At 50.1% G+C, this 16,207-nt stretch overlaps 1 protein-coding gene across 1 annotated transcript; it reads right to left on the bottom strand.

Annotated features, from left to right (window-relative positions):
* Positions 1 to 166: 166 nt before the first annotated feature.
* On the bottom strand, positions 167 to 15,334 carry PILRA (paired immunoglobin like type 2 receptor alpha). The gene is made up of 7 exons (XM_081090529.1): positions 15,096 to 15,334; positions 14,384 to 14,791; positions 9,771 to 9,989; positions 2,306 to 2,369; positions 1,168 to 1,217; positions 907 to 938; positions 167 to 732 (listed from the first exon to the last, which is right to left on the bottom strand). The coding sequence occupies exons 1-7, from the start codon at positions 15,157 to 15,159 to the stop codon at positions 604 to 606; spliced, it is 966 nt and encodes a 321-aa protein (XP_080946655.1). The 5' UTR covers positions 15,160 to 15,334; the 3' UTR covers positions 167 to 603.
* Positions 15,335 to 16,207: the final 873 nt, after the last annotated feature.

Below are 16,207 nucleotides of genomic sequence, written 5' to 3'. Positions count from 1 at the left end.
ATCTGGGAAGGCAATGATACTTGAGTTCTGGGAGAAGGACATAGAAAAGGACAAGTCTGGTTCAAATCCGGGCTCACCATTTACTAACTGCGTGGCCTGAGGAAAAGCACTGTAGCCGTTCTGGTTCTTTGTTTCACGTCTCAAATGAGTACATCCAATACCATATAGGGTTGTTAATGTTTAAATGAGGTAATGCATAGCACAATACATGCCAGTTATTATTATAAGGGAAGTAGAGTGGTTAGACTGGGGGGCAGACCTTGGGTTCCAGGCTGCCTACCAGTGTTTGGTAACTTATTGTTTCCAGGCCTGAGGCAGTGAGCTATCTATTATAGTTCATTTTTGGTGAGAAGGAGAGAAGTTGAAGGTGACATCATTTTTTTCTTAGATACATGCAGGCAAATCCTACAGGTACTTTTATTTTTGTGGGCAAGGGAACGAGACAAAGAGGGAACTGGAGCAGATGGCTATTTTTCTTTGGTCCTTGGTGGCCTTTGACCCCTGCTGGCTTCTGAGTCATCGGTGTCTGGCTGGGATTGTTATGGGAAGTGGTGATCCTTCTGTGCAGCTTACTCTAAGGAGGTCATCACTCAGTCACACTCCTTAGGTCTTTAACATAGAGTATAGGGTCTCTTCCTGGGGGCTCTCATGGAGAAGGTGGCTAGGAGGTGCTGTCGGTGAGGGTGAGGTTGAGTTGGAGAGGGTAAGGGAGGCATAGAGGATGCTGTCAACCTGCGTGAGAACAGAAAGAGAAGGGGGTTAGAAGCGGAGGGGGAGCTGACCTCATCTTACATCAGTGATCTCATACCTGAGTGCCCTGCTGATACCACAGTCCCTCTATTCTTTCCACCCCTACTTCTCCAAGCTTCTCTTTAATTCTTTCAGGCTCTAGTCTGAGCTACTTACTTTTGGGTCCGGCTTGGAGTCTCTATGTAGTCCTAGAAAAAAAAAATGTGCCAGGATCAGAGGCATGACAGCCAAGGTAGAGAAATGGGCAGAGGGCTCAGTAGTGCGGTCATCTGCTAGGTCAGGACCAGGGTCCATGGGAGGGATGGGTGAGGCATGGGAAAGAGGAAAACGCTGAGGGGAATGTGTGTGGGGAGAGAGTGTGTAAGGAAGAAGGAAGGGCCAAGGTGGAGAGTGGGAAGTGATGGTGGTAGAACTGACCTTTATGCCCCATGTTCTCGTGCTTCTCCTCAGTGTTACGGAAGGATCCCCTGCGTGGGAAGGAAAGGGTGGGAATTGTGTCAGAGGCTGGGCAGAAAGGAGTCAAAACCTGCATCAGGCTGGTTCTCTTCGGGGCTCTGCGACCTGCTTGGACCTACTCAGAAGATGTAGGCAATGGTGTGAGGCTCTCAGAAGGAGGCTGCCTGGAAGAGCTTTGAGAGGCAGTGTGTGGTGTAGCCCAGGAGAGGCCCCTGAGTGCACCTGAAGGAGGGCTCTTCTAGGGAACCGCTGTTGTAGGAAGGGGCACAGGAGGAGAAACCAGGGGGGTGAATTCCTGTCCTCACTGCCTCGTTAAAACTGAGAAGGGAAACCAGTGACGCTCATCTCACAGCCTCTGGGCGGGTGCTCAGGCCTCGGTCCCCAGGAGGAGACGCCATCCTGGGATGGGTGAGTAAGGCAGCTGGCAAAAGTCAGGGAGGGAGAGAGGGAGGGAGGGGGTTTAGGGAAGGGAAAGTGTAGAAATGGGAAGAAGGATGGAGAAAAGGAAACTGGTGGGAGGGTGAGGAGGACCAGGGCTCAGGGCAGGAAGGAGATCCCAGCCCAGAGGAGAGGAGGCCAGGCTCGGGGCTGAGGGGGGAAGGTGCTGTGAGAAAAGGCAGACGGCAGAGGTGATGGAGGCAGATGATTCTTGTGGTTCCTTTGAGCACCTCACCAGGGGAAAGGCAGATTGGACAATGAGCAAGAAAAATGAAAAAATGGGGAACAGGAAGATGTGGGAAGGATGATGTTCAAGGTGGAAAGAAAACAGGATGAACAGAAGGAAAAGCTGAGAAATGGCCATGAAAGGAGGAGAAGGGGGTTACCAAAGAAAGGGAAAAGGGAAACATTCTGGGAAAGAATTAAACTGCTGGAACCCCTAGGTCCACCATTCTTGATTTTTTAAAAACTTTTTGGCTTGTTTGCTTTTTAGTAGCCATTCTCAGGAAATGTAGAGCCTAACCTGTTGGGGACATATAAGGATGTGGATGTTAATGTGAAAGCAGAGGATGAGAGTAGCTGTGAAAGACTCCCTCACACTGTTCTCAAGGACACTTCCTGTTTCCCAAACCAGCACCCCCATTGGAGGGCAAGCACTCACTTGTCTGGGGCTCTTGCTTTCTTTCCACCTTGAACATCATCCTTCCCACATTTAGTCTGCAGACCTGTAGAGGAACCAACAGCATGTCAGTGTGCCTTCCATGAACAGCATCTCTCCTGCCTTTCTGCCTCATCCTACTCTGAGAGCATCCTTGGATAAACCAGGGCAGCAAAGCAGCTCTGCTGAAACCCCTGTTGGAAGGGCCTAGGACTCAGAGTGGCACCAGCTGGCATCCTGAGGCTGCCCACACCTCTCCTGCTTTTGTCCTCAACACCAAGTCAGGAGAGCAGCTCTTCTCTGCACCCTGTGCCCCCTTCACCCTGCCCTCTCTCCCTAACGTTCCCTCTGCTTCCTTCCTCTTTCCTTCAACTCCTTGCAATCCCTCAACCTTCTCCTTCCACTGCTGAGCCTGGCCCACCTTCCCTCCCCTTCCCCCCCTCAGGCACCATCGCTCCTCCTGCTGTGACAAACCAGCTTCTTCTGCTTTCCTTTGAGTGGTGGCTGTTTCTCTCTCCTACCTCTGAACCTCAGGGCTGGGATCGGCGTTTACACTGCAGCCTGTTCCTCTCTTCCACCGAGGACTCTGTTGTTCCTCCCCACCTCCCTGCACTCTCCCCCGCAACCTCCTTCTCAAGTCTCTCCACAGCATTTCCCAAGCATTTGGCCCCAGTTCACACACACCCTCTCCACCACTGCCCACCTTCCTGTGAGGTCTCATCATCCACAGGGACAATCCTCTCAGGCACTGGACTCACCCATCCCCCAACTCCAGTGACCTCCACTCCACTCTCCCATACCCTGGACATTATTTTTTTTAATCACTGGGAATGAAAACTCTGAAATATTAAATGCTAGTATTATTTTTATGCTGTAGCTCTTTTTCCTCCCAGCTCTCTTTTGTCATCATCCCCTCCCTGTACACCTGTGCTTTGACCTCCCTGAGCTCTTGTCCCCTGATAATCCACTTTCTTTCAGGTTATCCAGGCGACTCAGAGTCCTCCACTCTCCATTTGTGCCCTTTCACCAGCTTCTTAACCTCCTGAGTTCCCCTGTCCTGCCACACTGAGCTGACAAATCGCCAATCCTTCATGTGTCTATTGCACGGAATGCTGCTTGCTTACCCAATATCCATTCACCACCTCTTACTCAGTTACAGAAAATTGATTTTATTTGGAGTGGCAGTGTGCTCCCCTATGGATAGACGTGGGACATATTATATTATGGCCAATAAGTTATAAGGGAAAATATCGGTAGGACTTCCAAGAAGGCTTCTGGACTATATCACATTTTTTCTTCATCTCTGACCCTTATCCTTACTGTCAGGAGAACAGATAACTGGGGTATAGTCTTTTGCAGTTTCCGTCTTCCTTCTGTTTCCCATTTAGATTCAGAAATAATGGCTGGAATCTTTGCAGCCACCTTGGACCATGAGGCAGCCCTCAGGGTAGAATCCTGTATCCAGGACAGTTAGCAGAAAGGTAGGAACCTGAGTGGCTAAGGACTGATTTCCTGTGCTGTCTGCTTCCAGTTTCATTCATTCATTCATTCATTCATTCATTCATTCATTCATTCATTTAATATGTTTTTATTTATTTCATAGAGAGAGGGACAGGGAGAGATAGAAACATTAGTGATGAGAGAGAATCATTGATTGGCTGCCTTCTGCACGCACCCCACTGGGGACCGAGCCCACAATCTGGGCATGTGCCCTGACTGGGGATGTGCCAATGACCTCCTGGCTCACAGGTCAAAGCTCAACCACTGAACCATGCCAGCTGGGATTTTTTTTATATGAGAGAGAAAAAAATCTCTTGTATCTAAACCACAGCTACTTGTGGTCTCTGGAGCTAGCAGGTGAACACAACTCCTAACCAATGAGTCTTAAAGGTTTCTAAGCTGCATGGCTGAATACTGGTGGGGAAAAACACAAGCATGTGCAATGATGCTTTCACAGATTTATGGCTTCATGCCTAATCAAATCCTTAAATACTATCTTCCATTTCCTCAGTGACTATATTACATTTTCTCTTCATCTCTGACCTTCATCCTCACTCTCAGGAGTAGCCACTGTGGTATTTTCCTTGCTGAATGAAAAAAAAATCCCTATTCTTATGCAGTTGAATTTATCAATATTTTTGTTTATTACTTTTTGACTTTGTATCATACTTAGGGAGGTCATCTCCACTCCATGCTTCCAGCACTATGTATTGAATTACTCAGTTTTCCCCATTGATTACCTTTTAATTTACTAAATTCTTGCATATATTTGAGTCTATTTTTATCCTGCATATATTTTGAGTTTTTCATTTTCTTCCATTACTTTATCTTTTATCTGTTTGTTTATTATGTGCTAGTATTGCAGCTACTCTAAATGCATTATGCTTAATTGTCATGACAATCCTGGGGTAATTACTAATATTATCCCCATTTTACTGATGAGTAAGTTGAAGTACAGAGTAATAGTACCACTGTGACAGAGTTGACCCAGCCAGGATTGATTGCAGGCAGTCAGATTTTATGCTCTTTAGCTTTGTGCTTTAATATCTAAGAGGGCAGCCTGGCCAGTGTGGGTCAGTGGTCGACCTATGAACCAGGAGGCCATGGTTCAATTCCTGGTAAGGGTTGTGAGCTCCATCCCCAGCGTGGGGTGTGCAGGAGGCAGCCAATCAATGATTCTTTCATCATTGATGCTTCTCTCTCCCTCTCCATTCCTCTCTGAAATAAATAAAAATATAATAGAATAACTAAGAGGGGAAATCTTGTTGCAAATTTTTAAAATGTAATTTAAAATCAATTTTGGATGCTGTTGGGGCATAAATAATTAATGCCTCTAACCCTGCTCTCTCTTTGAGCTATAAATGCAAACATCCAAATTTCTGATGGACATCTCTACTCACCTGCCCATACAGGTATCTCAAATATAACATATCCCAAATTAGAGGAATCATTTTTTCTCTCCCAAATCAGGCTTTTGACTTGCTATGGTCCCTAATTCACTTGGTGGTTTCATTACAGTCTCACTCACCCAAGTTGCAAACATGGAACTTCTTCCTGCTCCCTTGCTGCTACATCAATCTAATCATCAAGTCTTACTGGCTCCCTCTTAACCTTTTCCAGAATCTGACTGTCTCCGCAGACCTATGTATCTGCAAGGTGAAGTGTGTAGTTGCCTCTTGGCTGCTTCATGTTGCTTCTGGAATCTTGGATGTGATTTATGAGGTCTTCTTTTCCATAGCACTGAGCTGTACACTTAAATATGGTTAAAATGGAAAATTTTATAGTGTGTGTCTTTTGCCACAATAAATTTTTTGGTGCCTCCTCCATAGCACTGAGCTACTTTCAGTTCCCAGAATGGTTTCCTGTGCTTGGAAGAACAGTGATCTCTATACCACCCTCACTGCTTCCCTGGCTAATTCTTTTTTATTCTTTGAGACTTTTTGCAGATGTTGCTTCTGGAAAGTCCTCCCTGGTTCCTCTCCTTCCTCCCAACCTACCATAGTTCTTTCCAAGTGAGGCAATTAGCCCTTGAAGTACCTCCTGCTCTCTCTGAGTTCCTTGAAAGCAAGGAACTGCATGGCTGAATACTGGTTGGGAAAAACACAAGCATGTGCAATGATGCTTTGTGCATGAGTAGGGTCCCTAGGCCTGGTGGGCGATCAGGGCTGATCAGGGCCTTCCGGCTACCAGCCAGGGCCTTCCTTCATTCTGCGCCACACCCTGATGGTCAGTGCACGTCATAGTAAGTGATAGAACTCCCAAGGGGACATTTTGCATATTAGCCTTATATATATATACTAGAGGCCCGGTGCACAAAAATTTGTGCACTCGGGGGGGGGGGGGGGATGGCGGGTCCCTCAGCCCGGCCTGTGCCCTCTCGCAGTCTGGGACCCCTTGGGAGATAATGACCTGCTGGCTTAGGCCTGCTCCCGGGTGGCAGAGGGCAGGCCTAATCCCTAGGTGCAGCCCCTGGTCGGGCTCAGAGCAGGGCTAATTGGGGAGTTGGGGCGCCACCCCCTGTCATGCACAGAGCAGGGCGGATTGGGAGGTTGTGATGCCACCCTCAGTCACGCTCAGGGTAGGGCCGATTGGGGGGTTGGGACACGGCCCCCTGTCACACTCAAGGCAGGGTCGATGGGGAGGTTGCGGCACCACCCCCTGTCATGCACAGAGCAGGGCCAATCAGGGGGTTGGGGTGCTGCCCCCTGTCACACACAGAGCAGGGCCCATCAGGGGAGTTGGGGCACCGCCCCCTGTCACACACAGAGCAGGGCAGATCAGGGGGTTGGGGCGCCACCCTCTATCACCCACAGAGGAGGGCCGATCAAGGGGTTGGGGCGCCGCCACTCTCACAGGGCAGGGCCGATGGGGAGGTTATGGCTCCACCCCATCACACACAGAGCAGGGCCCGTGGCAGGGGAGGGGGTTGGGGCACTGCCCTCTATCACCCACAGAGCAGGGCCGATCAGGGGGTTGGGGCGCCAACACTGTCACACACAGAGCCGCAGGGCAATCAGGGGGTTGGGGAGCTCCCCCCTATCAGGCACAGAGCAGGGCCGATCAGGGGGCTGGGGCACTGCCCCCTGTCACACACTGAGCAGGGTCCGTGGGGGTGGGGGGTGGGGCGCTGCACCCTATCACACACAGAGCAGGGCCAATCAGGGGGTTGGGGCGCCGCACCCTGTCACGCTGATCCCGGTGCCAGGAGGCCTCGCGGCTCCGCTGATCCTGGTGCTGGGAGGCATATTACCCTTTTACTATATAGGATAGAGGCCTGGTGCATGGGTGGGGGCTGGCTGGTTTGCCCTGAAGGGTGTCCTGGATCAGGGTGGGGGTCCCCACTGGGGTGCCTGGCCAACCTGGATGAGGGGATGATGGCTGTTTGCAGCTGGTCACACACCCTTCAGGGTGGGGGTCCCCACTGGGGTGCCTGGCCAGCCTGGGTGAGGGGATGATGGCTGTTTGCAGCTGGTCACACCCCCTTCAGGATGGGGGTCCCCACTGGGGTGCCTGGCCAGTCTGGGTGAGGGGCTGAGGGCTGTTTTCAGGCTGGCGTGTGACTGAAGCTCCCAACTGCTCCTTTTTTTCTTCTTTTTTTTATTCTGGGCCAGCTTTAGCTCTGGCTCCAGCTCTGAGGCCTCTGCTGCTGAAAGCAGGTATCTGGTTTGTTTGTGTTCTATAATCGAAACACTGTATCAATTCCAGCTCTGAGGTCCCGGCTGGCTGAAAGCAGGTTTCTGGGGTTTTGTTTAGCTTCTATATTTGTAACTATGTTTCAAACTGCAAGCTCAGAGGCCGGCAAGGCAGGTGGGGAACGTTGGTTTCCTCCATCACTGAAGCAAGCAAGCCTCATGTTAGCTTCAAGCTGCCTGGCTGCCAGCCGCCATCTTGGCTGGCAGTTAATTTGCATATCGCCCTGATCAGCCAATGGGAAGGGTAGCGGACGTACGCTAATTACCATGTATCTCTTTTATTAGATAGGACTAGAGGCCCAGTGCATGAAATTCATGCATGGGGGGGTGTCCCTCAGCCCGGCCTGCACCCTCTCCAATCTGGGACCCCTTGGGGGATGTCCAACTACCGGTTTAATGGGCAGTCAGACATACCTCTTGCAATCCAGGACCACTGGCTCCTAACCACTCACCTTCCTGCCTGCCTAATGCCCCCAACTGCCCTCCCCTGCAGGCCAGTTCACCCCCAACTGCCCTCCCCTGCAGGCCAGTTCACCCCCAACTGCCCTCCCCTGCTGGCCTGGTCACCCCCAACTGCCCTCCCCTGCCGGCCTGGTCACCCCCAACTGCCCTCCCCTGCAGGCCTGGTCACCCCAACTGCCCTCCCCTGCTGGCCTGGTCACCCCCAACTGCCCTCCCCTGCAGGCCTGGTCACCCCAACTGCCCTCCCCTGCTGGCCTGGTCACCCCCAACTGCCCTCCCCTGCAGGCCTGGTCACCCCCAACTGCCCTCCCCTGCCAGCCTGATCACCCCCAACTGCCTCTGCCTTGGCCCCCACCACCATGACTTTATCTGGAAGGAAGTCAGATGTTGGAAGATGTCTGGTCGACCTGATCTAATTAGCATAGTACCCTTTTATTAGTATAGATTATTAGTATAGATAGATTATATAGGACTAGTAGTCCTGCACACAAATCCGAGCGCCAGTATGTCACTGCTGCCCTCCTGTAGCTCTCCACCCGCTGCCCTGCCCTCCTGTAGCTCTCTGCCTGCTGCCCTGCTCTCCTGTAGCTCTCCCCGCCTCCCTTCATAGCTTGTTGCCCTGCCCTCTCCTGTAGCTCTCCACCTCCTGCTTGCTTGCTGCCCTTCCCCGTCCTGTAACTCTCTGCCACCCATTTGTAGCCAGTAGGTCACAGCTGCCCTCCTGTAGCTCTCCACCCACTGCCCTGCCCTCCTGTAGCTCCCCTCCCCCCTCCCCCCTCCCTCCTCATAGCTTGCTGCCCTGCCCCCTCCTATAGCTCTCTGCAGCCCTCTTGTACCTCACTGGCCCACCCTCCTGCTGATCCGTGACCGTGCTTAGTTGTTATGCCTCAGGGTGTAATGGCTAATTAGCATATTTCTTATTATATAGGATAGGATTGTCTAAAAGGTGGGTGGAGCCTTTTTTAGCAGGAGGAGATGCTCTTGGCAGACAAAAATAAATAACCCCTATATCTGGACTGATAGCCAGCCATATGCACTATACTGCCAAACCGGTTATTAAAAAAGTGAACCGCTTTCTTACACCTTACACCAAACAGCTCTTGTCCTTAAAAACCCCTCCTCAACCCCCACCTTAGGTTTTGCCTTCGCAGTTCACCCAGATTAAGTTCTGATTGGTTGGTTTCTATGCCAGTCAGCATCAAAAGCTCTGCCTCCTAGGCAGCCATTGGCTTCTCTGAGAAATCCAGAATGGCCCCGCTTTCACCTTGTCGCCAGCCCTTCAGTCACGCTCCCAATCCACTACCGGCTGTATCTCTGGCTGCTCTGAGAAGCAGCACCTCAGGTCTGTGCTGGTGGCAATTTTGAATTCTCATCCCTGACCTAACCTTCTTTTATAACTGCCTTTTTATATATATAGATAGATTACTCCAATTACAAGCCAGGCCCTGGAAAAGGTGCACCCACTAATGTTTGCTGAGCTGAGCCAACTTTCTGTCCCATCTGCTCTCTCCTTACTTTTCTCAGGGCAGATCCTCCCCTCCCCATGAACCAAAAGGTGAGGACTAATGATAAATTATTAAGTCAAGAACCAAGACCTGGAAAAATGATCAGATTTGTGGAGAGGGGTTTGTCTGCAGTGGTGATTGCTCACAGACACCACTTGAGGAGAATGTTAATACCACTTGAAGTCCAGACCCCACCCCAGTAAGATTTTGCAATTTTAACAGGCTCCTGTATTCATTCTGATGCAGGTGGATTCAGAGAAACATCTGGTTGGGAAGATTGGAGAGAGAGTGGGGTCTGTGACCACTTACCTTTGCTTCTCCTACACCTAAGGTAGACTACCAATCCCAAAATTGTGATTATGAGCACGGCACCTGCCAGTGCCACCCCAACTATCGCTCCTGGAGTCAGGGGCCTAGACCCTGATGTCCATTTGTCCCCCGAGAAACCGAGGCCATCTGTGGTGGTGGTGCTGGTGGTGCTGGTGGTGCTGGTGGTGCTGGTGGGGTCCTTGGTGGTTTTCTCAGTGGCTGAGAAGACATGAGAAACAAGCAAATTCTTCCTTAGGGGACTGGAAGTATCTGGGTGAAACTGTCACATTCTGTTCCCTAGTTTGGGGAACACTGGGGGTGGGGAGCAACCCTCTGAAGCTCTCACACCAGGGGAGGAGTAACAAGGTGAAATGCTGAAGGCTTATCACATACATCATTCAGTTCAAATCCTGAATCTACCACCGATCGGTGGTGTGACCTCAGAACCTCATTTCATCACCTACAAATAGAGATAACTAGATCACAGGATTTAAAAAAAAATTTATTGTGGCAAAAGACACTATAAAATTTACCATTTTAACCATATTTTAAAAAATATTTTTTATTGATTTTACAGAGAGGAAGGGAGAGGGATAGAGAGTTAGAAACATCGACCAGCTGCCTCCTGCATGCCCCCTACTGGGAATCGAGCCCACAACCAAGATACATTCCCTTGACTGAAATCGAACCCGGGACCTTTCAGTCCACAGGCCGACGCTCTATCCACTGAGCCAAACTGGTTATGGCACCATTTTAACCATATTTAAGTGTACAGTTCAGTGGCAGTAAGTACATTCACATTGTTGTGCAGCTCTCACCATCAGCCATCTCCAGATCTTTGTCATCTTCCCAAACTGAAAATCTGTCCCCATTAAACAACTTCTCATTACCCTCATCCCAGCCCTGGTACCCACCATTCTACTGTCTGTGTCTATGAATTTGACTACTCTAGATGCCTCATATAAGTAGAATCGAAGAGTATTGTCTTCTGCAGGATTGTTTTAATAAGTGAGAAAACATCTGTAGAACACTAGTATATACTAGAAATATGTTTTTAAAGTTACATTAATATATATTGAACTTTAGTTTCTACAAACAGATTGTACCTTTGTAGATGTTTAATGTACCATTAAAAAACTGATATAGTATTAAGCCACAGAAAAAATCTAACTCTAATAAAACCTTTAGGTTAGCATGGATCAAACTCTCTGGATACTCTTGCTAGAAATTAATACAGGAGATACGGAGAAGGTGCAGGAAGAATAAAACCAAGTCTGTTTGTGTAATTCAGGTTGTGAGCCACTTTATAAATTATCTAAAACAAGCTCTGTGGCCAAGACAGGGCAGTGGATTTACCCAGGCTCGGAGGAGTGATTCATCACTGACGTGGTTAGAGCTGCCAGCACAAGTGATTATAAAAAGTAAATCGAGCCCAGCCGGGTGTGGCTCGGCGGTTAGCATCAACCCAGGAACCAAGAGGTCACCAGATCAGTTCCCGGTCCAGGCATATGCCTGGGTTGCGGGCTCGATCCCAGTGTGGGGCATGCAGGAGGCAGCCAATCAATGATTCTCTCTCATCATTGATGTTTCTATCCCTCTCTCCCTTCCTCTCTAAAATCAATAAAAATATATATATATATATATATATATATATATATATATATATATATAAAAGTAAACAAAAGACATCGAGTGGCTGAATGGATAAAAAAACATGACCCATACATCTGCTGTCTACAAGAAACCCACCTCATTAGAAGGGACTCACACAGATTGAAAGTGAAAGGATGGAAAAATATCTTTCAGGCAAATGGAAAGGAAAAGAAAGCTGGGGTAGCAATACTTATATCGGACAAAATAGACCTCAAAGTGAAGGCCATAACAAGAGATAAGAAAGGCCACTTCATAATACTAAAGGGATCAATACAACAAGAAGATATAACCCTGGTAAACATATATGCACCCAATGCAGGAGCACCCAAATTCATAAAAAAACTCCTGGAAGATATCAAAGGAGAGATCGACAACAATACAATCATAGTAGGGGACTTTAATACACAACTGACAGCACTGGATAAGCCCTCTAGACAAACAATCAGCAAGGATACAGCAATCCTAAATGACTCACTAGATCACATGGACTTAATAGACATCTTCAGAACACTTCACCCCAAAGCCAGGGAATATACATTCTACTCAAATGCTCATAAGACATATTCAAAAATAGACCATATATTGGGTCACAAGCAAAGTATCCCTAAATTCAAGAAGATTGAAATCATAAAAAGCATCTTCGCAGACCACGATGGCATTAATATCAGAAATAAACTACAATAAAAACAACCCAAAATACTCAAACACCTGGAAGCTGAATAGCATGCTATTAAATATTGATTGGGTTACCAATGAGATCAAAGAAGAAATTAAAAACATCCTGGAAACTAATGACAATGAAAACACAACAATCCAAAACCTATGGGACACAATGAAAGCAGTCCTGAGAGGGAAGTTTATAGCTCTACAGGCCTATCTCAAAAAACAAGAAAAAATGGTAGTAAATCAGCTAACTCTACAACTCAAAGAATTAGAAAGAGAGCAACAAGAAAACCCCAGAGTGAGCAGAGGGAAGGAGATAATAAAGATTAGAGCAGAAATAAATGACATAGAGACCAAAAAAACAATACAGAAAATCAATGAAACCAAGAGCTGGTTCTTTGAAAGGATAAACAAGATTGACAAACCTCTAGCCAGACTCACCAAGAAGCAAAGAGAGAGGACCCAAATAAACAAAATCAGAAACGATAGAGGCGAAATAACAACAGACCCCACAGAAATACAAATGATTGTTAAAAAATACTATGGACAGAAAAAAAAGCAAATCGGCTTACCATGTACCCCTTTATGCTGGGGCCTGGGAGAGAGCCCCTCCCCCACTAACCTGGAGACAGATTAGCCACACCTTCCCACCTTCAAGTTCCCCCATCCCAGTGAGTAATATAGGAAGATCTATTAATAAAGCACGCCCCATAGTAGGTTAAAATAGGTCAAGACAACAAGATGACCAAGTCAGTAGGTGATCAAGATGATCAAGACCGAGTGGCTAATGGTTAAGAGAGGAGGCTCTGGGGTCAAACTGGGTTCAAATTCCACCTGCACCATGAAGGTGACTTTGTGTAGGTGTAAGCCTCAGTTTCCCCATCTGGAACAGGAAGGTGATAGTGGTTCCTACTATGATTGCGGGGTCATGGTGCAGTGCCGGAAGCCGGTCCATCCTTGCTGCTTGACACAGTCGCTGCAGGAAAGAAACATCTGCACAGCATATGTTTCAAGGGACCTGGCGTATATAGCATACTGTTCTTAATATGTTTGCTCCCCTTAGCGCTGTGTGTTTTAACCAAGGTCACCTCTCCGAGAAAGGTTGTTTCTCCAGGTAGGGATTTTTCCCTGAAGTTAGGGAGGGGATGAAACTCCTTAACTAAGTGCCAGGTGGGTAGTTAATCACTTTAACTACAAACAATCATGCTTAAGCTACATAATCTTTACTCCCTGGAATGGAGATAAGAAACGCCCTAACCTTTGTAATAGAAATTGACAGGATTAAAATCAACTGGTATAAATACGGATGTAACAAGACAATAAACAGCAGAACCTCTCTGGAGATGGAGACCAGAACTTGGCTGGAGATCCTGGCTGGAGATCCTGGCTAGGCTGCTGATCAACTGAACACTGTCTCCGTGTCCTTCCTTCTTCGCCGACTCCGTCTACGCCTTTGGGAACCCTGGACCTGCTGGGGTTGGACCCCAGCAGTGCAGGGTAACTAGGGCGATGCATGCCAAAGTGTTCAGTTGGGACAAGGGCACATAGCCGGGAGCTGCCTTGTTGCTGATGCAGAGGGGCCTCTGACGACCAGGACAGAGAGAGAAGGGAACAACACAGGGCTTTGTGTGGTGGGAGTGAGGACTTAGGGGGGTTGCTGTGAGAAACAAAAAGAACTCAGAGGATGAAGATGGGAAGAGGGAGATGGGGACGAAGAGGAAAGAGATGAAACTGGGGAGGGAGCATTGAGGGCCATGTTCTGGGGAGCAGAGTGAGAAAAGAAAGCAGAGAAATTGGGACAACAGGTGCTGGGGTGTTACCAGGGGTGGAGGGAGGGAGGGAATTCCTTGGGCCCCTATTGGGTCCCTCCTGTGTGTGCCAGGCTGAGCTCATGGCTGTGGGGGGACACAGACGTGGGGCTAGCTGGGGCTCCACCTGCAGACACAGGACAAAGGAAAGCCAGGCCACATCCTGTAAAAGTCAAGTCCGCCTGGAGGACATGGGGTGAAGGCAGGAGGCAGGGCTGGAGCCCCAACTTGGAGCAAGAAGGAGGATAACCAGGGAGCCTGGAAGGTCTGAAGCCTGGGGATGGGGTGGGGCTGGATCTATGGGGCAGTGAGGGAGGGGCAAGGAAGGCAGCCCACGTTGGGGGAGATTACGGTAAAAAAGGTAAAGCTGGCAGAGGCTGGGAAGCAGCCAGGGGCAGGGAGAGGAGTTTGAGAGAAAGGTCAGGAAGAGAGGCGCCTGGACCAGTCCTGGGGGACGAGGGCACCAGTGGCCGGGGCAGCGGGACTCACCTCTGGTGATGATGAGTTTGGTCCCGGGGATGGACTGCCACACCTGCTCGCCTTCGTTCCGTGTGGTCAACCGGACTCGGCAGAAGTAGCTACGTCCATCCTCTCTCCGCAGGTTGGAGATTCGGAGGGAGCCGTTCCTCTGGCCCTTTGTCCAGTTCAGGGAGAGGCGGTTTTTAAAATCCTCATGGGTGAACGGTGAGGTTGTGGTGAACGGCGGGGTTGTTTTGTAGATGAACTCTCCATGGAATTGTTTCCATCTCCAGGATATACGCACCTTGGGATGACTGGCTAACTCCCAGGGGTAACAGAAGGAGAAGGGGATGTCGATGGAGCCACCCTCAGGGGCTGAGAGGTGCTCTGGTTGTTTGACTTCATAATCAAGGTTTGAAGTGCATTTTGCTGAGCCACCTGGAGGAGGGGGGGAGAGGGAGGGACTTTGAAGCCACTTGGAGGGACCGAGAAGATAACCACGGACCATCTGGCACCCTCACCCACGGGCGGAAGTGTGGCAGAGAATAGGACTGGCCCTCTGGCTGGGCGTCCCCTCTCCAGGGGGCATAGAAAGGAGGGTGAAGGATGTGGGGGACCCAGCACTGTGGGACCAGCCCAGCCCAGCCCACTGCTGTGGCAGGTGGGAAGCCTGGCTGGCCACAGCCCCTCCCTGGGGCTCCCCTAGGGCCCTGGTCAGAGCCAGGGGGTCCTGGCCACTCACCAGCCTGCAGAGCTGCTGGCGGCAGCAGGGGCAGCAGCAGGAGCAGCAGCAGGGGCAGACCCATCGCCTCGCTCTCCGCTCTCCTCGGGAGGATGAGAAAACAAGCAGAGCCTCGAGGCCAGAGGGGAGGCTCTGTGGAGGGGCTGCCTCAGGCTAATCTGACCACCAGAGAGGCAGGACCAGGCTCCTTCCGAGGACTGGGCGGTGGGAGCCCTCCCCAAACATGCCTGCCCAGAATGGGCAGCACTTCCGTTTACAATCTGGCTTCTTCTTTTCTGATATTGCCAAAGAGCTTCCCCTGTGGTCAGTGACCAAGAGCCATGATATCGGCCCCCCAGTCCCCACCTTCATGCTGATGGGAGTGGTCCTGACCTGGCTGCCTGGGGCCTCTCCCCTCCCACCTCAGCACCCTGTCTCTGCAGGGGCTTTCCCATCTCCTTAGGAGTCAGTCCCGTCTCTGTCTCTCCCTCGCTCTCCTTTTCCCTGCTTCTCTGAGTGCCTCTCAGCCTCTGTTTCTCTCATTGCAGGGGAAGGGGCAGCAGCAGGACCAGCTCAGGCTCTTTCAAGAGAGGAAAGGCAGCCAGGAGTCTCTGTCCAGCTACAGCCCCTGGAAAAGGAGGCGGGAGGTGCTGGTGGAGATGCCCCCAGGCCCAGCCCCAGCCCAGGTGCATCCAGCTGGCTCTTGGCCCCTCGCCCTCCCCTGTAGTTCACAGGCAGAAACAAGACCCACAGGCCCCATTCTGTTCCCTCTGCATCTCACACCCGCGCTGGGATAAGAGGTGAGTGTGGTCTGGCCCTTCCATCTCCCCAGAGAGTGGCTTTCTGGAGGCCGTGCCTTCACCCACAGAATTCAAGTGTGGATCTGCAGGGCCCTCTGTTCTCACCCTTCACTATGAGACAACCAAGGCTCGGAGAGGGTGTGCCCAAGTCCGTGACTCTCAAGTGGTGGGTCCAGGACTGGAACTCCGCTCTTGCTGAATCCACAGAGCCTTCTGGATGCTTCCACCTGGCTGCACCGCAGAGTCTCCAGGCCTCAGCACCAGAGTGCAGAGCTCTGAGGGCTGAGCCGCAGGAGGCTGTATTTTTATAACGCTCCTTAGATGGTCCCATCC

Source organism: Myotis nattereri (assembly GCF_964212035.1).
Source record: "Myotis nattereri genome assembly, chromosome: 4".
Taxonomy (NCBI): domain Eukaryota; kingdom Metazoa; phylum Chordata; class Mammalia; order Chiroptera; family Vespertilionidae; genus Myotis; species Myotis nattereri.
The sequence above is the reverse complement of the archived record's forward strand: the minus strand, read 5'-3'. Positions and strand labels throughout refer to the sequence as shown.